The 10243-nt window shown below is 45.8% G+C and overlaps 1 protein-coding gene across 2 annotated transcripts in view; it reads right to left on the minus strand.

The window, feature by feature from the left end:
* Positions 1 to 103: 103 nt before the first annotated feature.
* Positions 104 to 10243, minus strand: part of kirrel3l (kirre like nephrin family adhesion molecule 3, like) — a 32779-nt gene continuing 22639 nt past the window's right edge. The window contains exons 4-15 of one of the 2 annotated variants that reach the window (XM_031852551.1): positions 9412 to 9569; positions 7825 to 7975; positions 7539 to 7644; positions 7053 to 7201; positions 6782 to 6909; positions 5473 to 5599; positions 5201 to 5301; positions 4287 to 4485; positions 3378 to 3485; positions 3064 to 3173; positions 2805 to 2894; positions 104 to 2687 (exon numbers count right to left, since the gene is read on the minus strand). In XM_031852551.1, coding sequence (XP_031708411.1) covers positions 2193 to 2687; positions 2805 to 2894; positions 3064 to 3173; positions 3378 to 3485; positions 4287 to 4485; positions 5201 to 5301; positions 5473 to 5599; positions 6782 to 6909; positions 7053 to 7201; positions 7539 to 7644; positions 7825 to 7975; positions 9412 to 9569 — 1922 coding nt within the window. In that variant the 3' untranslated portion in view covers positions 104 to 2192. Of the gene's footprint in view, positions 2688 to 2804; positions 2895 to 3063; positions 3174 to 3365; positions 3486 to 4286; positions 4486 to 5200; positions 5302 to 5472; positions 5600 to 6781; positions 6910 to 7052; positions 7202 to 7538; positions 7645 to 7824; positions 7976 to 9411; positions 9570 to 10243 lie in introns of both variants that reach the window. The other variant, XM_031852550.1, reaches the window with a different exon arrangement.

Raw genomic sequence — 10243 nt, forward strand, 5'->3', positions numbered from 1 at the left:
GTTGTGCATAATAAATGCATGTCTTGTGAGACCTTGTCCCCTCTCACAGTAGTATTGTAATGAGCATGTTACTCTCCTCCCCGTTGTGAGCAGCATGCCTACCTGGGGAACAGAGGTGACAAGCTCATATTGTCAAATAATACCTGCCTTTGTCACAGCTCTATCCTATTAACCTACAAGATGGGCACGTTGACTTCGGGAGATGCACACACATACAGTGGGGTTCCACTATCTCATCTGTCTTCATTAAAAGCAACGCACCACTGGGGGAATAGGAAAATCAACATAGACAGTGCTGCTATGTATTCATCATTGTTGCTACATGGGAAGCTTTGTTTGTTGATGTTCCCCATGCCCAATGAAGCTACGAACCAGGTTGATTAAGTCTCAGAATTCACACAAGCCAGTTCTTTATCGGAAATGGTTTTATTTAAATATAAATATGTGTACAAAGGTACAAGCAACGATAGCTCATTTTTAGCAAATAAAATTCTTAATACATTATTAAAAGAATGAACAAACAAATGGCAATTAGTTGTGTTCCAAAAAAGAAAAAGCATAGTAACTGCATTCAGTGATTGATGAACAACGTAGAGAAGAAAATATGTTGACCCAAATAAATCCAAGATAGATACATATGTATATAAAGATACAATAGAGCAGCTTACACGCTGTACATTAAGGCTTATATAAAATATAAAAATAAAGACAAGCGATGATGTTTGCCTCCTCACTTTAGGTGACATTTGCTCTCATCAGGCTGCCTGGTAACAGCTTTTTAGACAAATGGCAGTACAGGCATACTGAAACATCCAGGAAGTGGAATGCAACTGGGCCAGGTGCAGAAACCAATGTCTCAAACATGAAATGGACATGAATAAAAACGCTGAAGATTTTCACTAGACACATCATTTGCATGCAACAGAGAGAAAGTATGGGCTCCGCCATTTGTACAGATACTTAGTGTTTCAGGGTAGTACTGTTTCTTGTAAACATATTGAGACAATTTGATTGAGTGGTAAAACTTGAGCGTATGGTCCATATTGGGACTGCCTTACACGTCTTTCCCCACCTGAGCCTGCTGAAGATGACGCTGCATTCAAGTTTTTTTTCAAGTTCAAGATTGCCACCATTTTCCAAACCACCACTTTTGATTGTTCTGGTAATAGCCTCCTCTTCATTTTACAATCAGAAAACAGTACCAGGGGTGGGACAGCAGTATTCAGCCCCCGTTTTCCCCTATACAATTATCACCATCTTTGGGTTTTCATGGCTTTACCTTGTCCATCTTGGTACAACACACAGTTAACAAGTAGCCATCCATTACAACGACAGCTAAAATTCACATTCTCTTCATATCTCCTTCTCTTGTCCACGGACAAGCAACACTGCTAAGTCCAACACCTTAGGGTTATCGGAAGAAGCTCCAGGAATACAGCTCAGGCCAGGAGTATTCCGCCACTGATTAAACTCTTCATACAGTACAGTGCCTGTAGCACTTGTTGGTCAGTAGAGCTAGCCTGTTGTGCAGAATAGTTAGTCTGTCTCTGTGGATAGCTCGGTCTTTTGTGGATGATAGAGACACAAATGTGCTTAGAATTCCTTTCGCATGCCAACAAAACACCAAATGACAGACGAACAGTAGGTTGTTCATGTTTCTTTTTTTTTTCCTGAAATATATCTTGGCTTGTAATATCTTTCAAAGTATTTTCGAGGTCTTGTTTAACATTTAGTGTTGACACAAAGTAAACTCTGAAAGGCAGGTAAACAGCTACCCCAGTCATTTTGGCCACCCAAATTCAGGAGATGCATTTGATTTATTTTCTAGTTGGTGCTGGCAAAGAGACAGAATATCTCCACAGGTTTGGGTGGTCATCATGTAGAGATAACCTGGTGAGGTATCGCACTGTAATCAAAGGTTTGACTTGAACGTCACAATCTGCTGAATTCTCCAGCTCAGGAGCTCCACAGATCCCGCCATCCATCACAACAAATAAAGGTTGGTTATCCTATAACCCCCATAAATCACATGGCTCCCTCCAAATACTGTCCAAACATGTCCTTGAAGGACCGTCTGAGTAAGGTAAGTCTCTGTTCATGTTAGTCCAGCCACGTGTATGTGGAGGTGACAATGGTTATCTGCTACTGTACGCTCCTTTTTTTTTTTTTTTTTTCTCAATTCTTTTGTCCAGTCAGACATGCGTCTGCATACGTTGTGAAGGCCGGCCATAGTCAGACTGCTGGGAGGATACTTGTGAGGAGGCATAAGAGAAGCGAGACGAGCTGGACACCTTGCTGGCCTGATCTGATTGGTCATACGCATCCACCTTCTCATAGGAAGCGGGCTTAACGTAGCTGGTGAAGGCGCGACCATAGGTGGCAGGTAGGTATGCAGAGCCACTGTAGAGGGGATCAGAGGGATAAATGCTGGCTGGCTGGGCGGGCTGCTGTTGCTGGGCAGCTTGTTGCTGTTCATATGCAGTTCTGCCTGCTGTGGTGGTTGCGTATCGGTGGGAGAAGTCATAGACACGAGGCTGGGTGCCTTGCTGACCATACATGGGGCTGGGGGAGGGCAACTGCGATGGAGTGTAGACTGGCCGAGTGTTGGGCACGTATTCAGAGAAGCCACTGCTGCGGATATTGCGGTCTTCATGGCCACGGACATTGTAGTAGCCATTGGTGGGGTCCTGTGATAAGAAAAGAAAAATGAACATAGTTCAGCATTGTGTATAATGGATTAAAGTAATGCATTCTAGCTAAACTGAGTGTTTCTTCAGGTATGTTTTTTTTTTTTTTAGTTTTACCTTGATGTCCGATCTCTCATCCTCCTCCTCTTCCAGGAGGTCGCTGTGTTCTGTGCGCGATGTCCCAGGAGACTCGCTGCTGTTCGGTGCCTGAGGGAAGACCAAGCACATTTGAAGAATTACTCGGATGAGCAAGACCTCACTTGAGTAAGAACAAAACAAAGTCTGAGCATTACATTACAGTGTTAATGTGAATTTTCCCAAACCATCAACAAAGATATCTACATGGCATACAAAGACGGTGCTCAAAGAAATTCACCATGGGCTCTTTGACATCCTCCTCATCATCATTGCCACGTGTAGCGTTGTGATCACTATGAACAATCTGAACTCTGATGTCACTTTTGGAAAGACGAGTGCACCTTTTACCTGTAGGGATTAAAAGGAAGAAAAGATTTACTTGACATTACCAGGCAGACTTGAACATCAAATTCTATTGAATCACAGGTGAAACGGCTCAAAAACTGAACAGAAACTGTTCAATTTCTGGCTCACAAATGAAAAGGACTTTAATCTGTTTGATTTGAAGAATTGGCTGTTGACCCTCTCGCCCATACTAACCGTTGAGCTCACCTTTGCCCGTGTGCCTGCAGCAGAGGGAGACCAGAGTGATGACACAGATGAGCAGGACACAGCCTCCACCTACCGCTCCACCAACAATTATCAGCATAGGCAGGGCTTCTGCAACAAGAACAGTAATGGAAGGAAAGTGTGGCGTAGCGGGTGGGGGTAGATGGTTGTCAAGAGAAGTAGAGGGATGAGCGATAGCAGAACATAAGTGTCACTGTCAAGAACGTGCAGATCAGAGCAAAAGAAAGAAAGAGATCCATTCATTTGTCTTGCTAATCCCAGAAACGTCAGCGCCTATATAAATTCATCTGCTGTAAGCCCCGGCCTGCTCACAGCTAGCATATGCTCATGCGGGCAATCCGGCATCCCACAGTCTGCCTATTGTCTCTAATCTCTCTAAAAGAAGGGTAACAAGGCCTGACATGCAATGAAGCAACAGACAGTAATCTAATTAGAGATTCCAGGAGATACCGCTGCCCATTTCTCTGGAGACCCCACTCTGCTACGTTGATTTAGATTACTGGCGAGGACCTTATTTTTGGTGTCTGCTGCAACAAAGGCTTCCACAAGCAGCAGTGTAGTAGTTCTACTGCCTTATTTTAAGATCACTTAAAGCGACTGCAGCCTAAGATGCTGAATTTGGCATTGAGACAGAGATAGAGGATATGAGTCCAAACGCATGTAGCTTCCTCTAATCGACTTTTGTCCCCGATCAATATCTCTGTTATGGGGCAAACATATTCATTAAAGGAACCATCTGCTGATTAAATCATATTGATTAGAAGAGTATACTGTAATTAAGATAAGCACAAGACAGGAGCGCTGCTTTTCCCTAATCTTGCCTCCTTCACAGCAAGGATTGAGAGTATCATTTTAACTCTGGTGGGGATTAATAATCCTGTTTGTGTGTACCTTGCTCCTTCAGTGTTACCAGGGCGGTGCCAGTGCCAAAGCGGTTCCAAGCGGTGCAGTTGTAGCGCAGCTGGAAATCCTGTGCCAGAGTCTCGGACAGCACCAGGGAAGACAGGACACCATGGTCGCTGGTTACTGTCTGTACTGAGTAACGACCGGAGGAACCAGAGGACAGGCTCATGTCTCCAAAGGTCCACACCTGTTGAGAGGAGCAGGGAAAAAGACAACAGGGAGTAAGTCACATTTCTGTAAAGAATTGCTCACTGGCGAGCTAAGCAGAGGCCTGCCTGGATGTTTATCCTTAGATTTCGGCCTGCCGCCGACTGAACACCAGTTTCTCTTTCCATCCTGCTTTCTCTCTGCCGACCTCTAAGGTGCTCCGTGGCTGACACAGCTCACAGGCTCATGTTTAAGTCGCCCCCCACATCTGCCCTGCAGGTGAGGCCTAAGAAGGGTTAGGTAGCTGCATTATGAAATAAGGCTCCTCTCTGCTGTCTCTAGTGCAAGGCCAGCAGGGCACATGTCTCTCACTCCTCCTCACACCCTAATTATCCTCCCTCAGCCCAGCGTACGTTCAGCAGTTCAACGGGGTCAGTCAGCCGAGTGATGCCTCTTGGGCCGCTAATTGAATAGGGTTTGACTGAAACCTACAGGAAGCCAGTCTCCCACAGCTCCCTGAACTCGACTGACTCCCCAGTCAATGTTGCTGCAATTACAGTTGTGAATATGTGTGTGTACGTGTTTGTCAGCGTGTGAGGTGGAGATGTGTTGGTGCAAAAGTGTGAAGGTGAGGTCAGGGGTAAGGTTGCACTGACTGATCGCTCTGATGTGGGTGTGGCTAGGAGGAACATGGAGGTTGAAAGCTCCCAAGCACAAGTGAATGGCACACAGCACAAATAACAGGGCTTACTTACAATCTTATCAGGCGGTGGGCTGCTTCCCACCCGGCACTCCAGCTTGCCCTTGGAGTGCTTGACAGCATGCTGCGTGGCGTCCACTGTGATGATCGGTGGGCCTGGTGTGAGGAAGAAAGAGACAGAGTGAGCAGAGAAATGAAAAACAAAAAGAATATTTTGAAATATTGACCAATGCCAAATTGTCAGATATCAATTTTGATGCTACTTATTCAACACATCAGTCCGAACATTACAAGCAACCGTGTATATTCTGAAAAGAAGCCACTCACCATTTACGGTTAGAGTGACATCTCTTTCTGCGACTCCAATCCGAGGTACGATGGCCTTGCAGGTGTATGTTCCAGCATCCTCCTGGGTAACAGCCTTCAGCTGCAAGGTGTTGCCGTTACTGAGCACCTAGTGAGGAATCCAGAGAGACAAGTGAGAAGTGTGTTAGAGGGAGAGAGAAGGAGCAAGAGAGAGAGAGCGCGAGGCAGTGGGGAGAAGAGGCAGACAAAGGAAACCGGGACCTCTATCCGTGACCCACTCATTGTGGAGGCAGCACAGAGATGGGCTGACCATTGTAACAAATGCTGGTGGTTTGAGTTTAATTTCATTGTGAAGAGCTTTAATCACAGCATTAAGCACTCCAGCCACCGCTGAATGAACGTGCTGCTGGGGAGATTGTTGTAATTAAACAGTGGGGACAGAACGGAGCGCACCATGGTGTGAGTGGGCCTTAGCCTTTGGAGCTGCTACACTCACTCACTCCTTAGCTCATTGATCCTGTCATTCCATCAAGCTGTGATTAATCCATTTACCCCCACTCCATCCTCCTCCCTCTCTCCCTCCCTTCCTCTCTACCTCTCTACACCCCCTCTCACTCTCTCCAATTTTTTTTATTTCAACACACTTATGGAGTAACCCAATTAATCCATTACTCGAAGCTGTTTGAGGGACAGTGGCAGTGGGTGGATTAGAAAAATGCCTGCGTTTTTCCCTCAGAGGGGCTGAAAGCGCTCACTCTTCGAGATGACAGCATCGCTTACGCCATCCTGCAGCATTCCTCACTGGAGGTGTTTTCTCCAGCACCACCTCAGAAATTGTATTAGTCGCCAGGAGAGATGCTCCTATGAGATGTCCCCACTGATAGGGTGTGCGTGCGCTGAAAGACTTTTACCAAGATGATGTAAGTGAAGGTGGAAATTTGTTCCGCCTATGAAATGGATACTCAAGTTTCTTAATGGCAGAAATGCTGCTCTGAAAGTTGTGACACTTGTTGTAATTGTGTTAGTTCGAACCACAGCTTGACTCACTGGTTGGTTGATTGATTGATTCGAGTTATGACAGCATGTCATGTCATGTGCCCTGATGATGCTGTATGAAACTGTCAGTGGACAGAGAGTTTTCTGCCAGAGGCTTTAGCCCTCAGGGAGCACGGAGAGAGGAGGTGTTGAAGATTCAGCCATAAAAAGAATGTTTGGGGGAAGTGTGTGAGGAATTCATGCCTCAAGGCCATGTGTGAATGTTTCTCTCTGGAGGGATGGTGTTGAAGCTTTACCACTAAGTTAAGGTGGTGACTAGTGTTTGTTTCCTTACCACGCTGGAGCCCTGCTTGGTCCAGGCCAGGGTCAGAGGAGGGTTTCCAGTCCATGCACAAGTAAAGGCTGCATCCATCCCTATATCCACCGTCATTGGCTTAGGCTCTGACAGCAGTCTGGGGCCAACTAGAGGGAAGCGACAAAGAGACAGCCAGTTACAATCAATAAGAGGCTGCTTTTACAACATACCTCGAGAAAAGTGCAAAATACACTGCTTAGCCAGACTGTATAGAATGTTTGTTTGTTTGTTTGTCTAAAGTTCAGCTCACATTGGACATCGACCAGGGTGCTGACATTGGTGCTGCCCACAGAGTTGGACACCTCACAGGAGACGGGGTCTGTGAAGTAAGAGTAGTCCACTGTCACCTCAAGGCTGTCCCCATTTGCCTCAGAGATGGGAACTCCTCCTTTTGACCACCTGGGACAGATGAATAATTACATTATACGGTCGCATTAGTTCAGGGAAGGTACTTAGCCATGCGTATCAAAGTGGTTATTAGCCGATTGATGGCCTGTGCCAATCACAATCAAACGCTGCCAATCAAGCAGCCCATTTAGCCCTATGAATCTACTAAGCACTTGCATGCTTGTACTCCTTCTTTCTGAATTGCATCTTTACTCCGGTTGGCATGTTAGCAGCATATAATGTCTGGAAGTAGATGCAAGATTTTGCTGTATCATCATCTCAGACTGCTGGCTCTGCATGGATGGTGGCAGGATCAGAGTGAAAAATGAAGATTAAAATGGATGGCTACCTGTATCCAGTGATTTCAGGATTGGCCGAAGCAGAGCAGATGAAGAGAACCTTAGCTCCCTCAGTCACAGTCTGAGGCTGGACTGACAGAGTCACTGAAGGAGGGTCTGTGAAGAGGGAGACCTTTATGTTACTGACACAAATTGGATTTAGTAATCGCATTGGCACCATTCACATTTTAACAGAATCAAATGTGCTTTACAGATTACTGTGCGTAGCATGCACTCTGCTACAAAGCTGCAATATTTTGGTGGTCTCTATAGGAAAGCTGAAGCCGAGACACTCACGCTGGACATTGATAGTGATCGATGTCTGTCGTCCAGCTGGGGCAGCTGGATTAAGAACCCTGCATGTGTAGGTGCGTCCAGAGTCGCTATCCTCAGGAACGATTGGAAGCATACTGACAGCCGCCTCCTTCTTTCCATCCTCAAGCAGAGTCTGTAGAGTTGCAAAACAACTGTTAGAATGCTCCTGTACGTCCGATCAACAGTTATACAAACTATGCTTTTAAAGAGAGACTTCATTACAATCGACCAGAACAGAGCATCAGCTCAATGGCACACAAGCAAGTCACTTGCCGTTTGTGACCGCACCACTTAGGAATATCTCTATGACACTGCAGGTCTTGTTTTTTCTTGTGCAAGCCGTTGAAATTGTCTTCCCGTTCTTGGCATGGCAGTTAAATCATATATTTTATGATGCAGCAGGGGGATATTGTGCTGTTCCCACATTTCTGAGAGTGTTCCCCGTCAGCGCTCCTTGTTTGTCATCATCTTTTAAATCTATTTACTGCTCACAGAAATCAATACGCCTAAGTGAGGAAAGGTGTAGATTCTGAGGATATGGCTCACTGCTCTCTCACTTTCTCCCTCTCTTCCTCATACACGCACACAAGGAAAAAAAAACTGTGATGCCTACGGTGCCTGTGTGTCTGTTTTTTTGGGTGGTGACAGTGAGGAAGGAGTGTCACACATCTTAGGAAGAGAGCAAGGCCAAGCTGAGATTTTCCCCTGGACAGCCAAATCAATGGACGCAGGCTTTCACTTCCTCAGCCAGACACAGAAAAAGCACTTTATGCTAGATCAAATCACATCACTCCCTGACACCACCCCTCACTAAGACAAAGCTTTATCTGTCCCCAGTCTCATCTCTTAATGGTGGAAATAATCTCTGTTTTTCTTAAAGCTATCTCATTAGTTAACTCTATATTGTTTTTTTCATGTATTCTTCTTTTCCCCTCCTGTGATCTCCTCCCTCCCCCCTCCAATCCTCTTCCCTCCCTTCTCACTGCAAGCTCTCGCCTCCTTGAATGTGGCGTTTAGCGTGGTCAGAGAGCATGAAAAATGTGACACTTTCCCAGCCGTGGCTGGCTTACGCTCCGGCGCATCCCCATTGTGTTTCTGCATTGTTGTGGGTTATTTCTTCTCTGCAGAAACTCTACTGTATGAAACACTCATGCCTGTCTGAGCTTTGGCATGCTCCAGTTATGCTGTAGTGTCGCTGCATTAGGGAGCAAAGGGGGGTGGAGGGGGTTAGCGAAGGCGGGGAGGCAGGCAGAGGGAGGGAGGGAGGTTAGTTAGTTAGTTAGTGAGGGAGGGAGGGGGGGTCAGGCAAGAGTGAAAATGGGAGGGGGACTGCAGAGAGAGAGCAAAGAAATTGTGCGAGAGACGGGTGGTGATAGAAAGAAAAAAACTGTGAGACCATGGAAGGAAGATGAGAAAAATAAAAAGAGAAACGAAAGAAAAATAACAGTATCATACCCTAAGAGAAAATATGTTTGATTTGAATAGCTTTGTATTCATTTCTCTGCGCTGTTACGTGTTATATTGTGTGGTTGTTAGTGTTTGAATGATAATGCTGTGTTCTCACTGTACCTTGGAATAAATTGCAGTCTCCATGACCTCTCCATCTCTGTACCAGGTGATCTCAGCAGCAGGTTTGGCTCCTGAGGCTCTGCAGGTGAGATTGTGTGGTGTGTGGGCCTTCAGACGTACAACGGGGCCACCCTCCACCACAGGATCTGAAGGAGGAACTGTAAAGCAGAACAAACATACCACTCAAAACAACAACAAAAAAACTCATTACAGCTCCGGGCCAGCACAGAGCCACAAAAAGGCCATCTTGTTATTGAGCTTGCTGTTGCTCTTAGCTCAGCATCAATATATCGCAACAGCAAAAGAGGGAAACAATATCTCCTTATGGCCATGTGTCTGTTTAACAAGGTGTAGTTTCATACAAGAGAAAAGACCAAGAACGTTTTTTATTTGGAAGAAAAACAGGCTCAACCACATTTATTTGCTTTCTTGGGACTAGCATTATTACTCTATTTGCTCTTACTGTTGCAGAGTGATGTTTCAACTGAATTGCTTATTTGTTCATTTATTTGCATGGTTTCGCTCGCACCACTGGCAAGCCAAGCGTGCCACCCCTGATGAAGGCGTCTATCTCCCCAACCAATATGAGAAGGCGTAAACATGGGGTTTGTGCTGGCCTTTCTCGCTCCCTCCACCGAACCAATTTCACTGTGTGTATCTGAATTGTCAGAGGTCCTTCCGCTACCGCAACACGGACACTAATGGAATCCGAGTGCTAGGTGATTTTAATTTCCATGCCGATTCCCCTGACTGCACTCCTGCCGTTGACTCCTTTGATTGTGCAGGATTGCTTTGGTCTCATCTGGCCACATTGATTCTCACACACACACAC

This window comes from Anarrhichthys ocellatus, unplaced genomic scaffold (assembly GCF_004355925.1).
Source record: "Anarrhichthys ocellatus isolate YVR2014 unplaced genomic scaffold, GSC_Weel_1.0 scaffold13, whole genome shotgun sequence".
Classification (NCBI taxonomy): Eukaryota; Metazoa; Chordata; class Actinopteri; order Perciformes; family Anarhichadidae; genus Anarrhichthys; species Anarrhichthys ocellatus.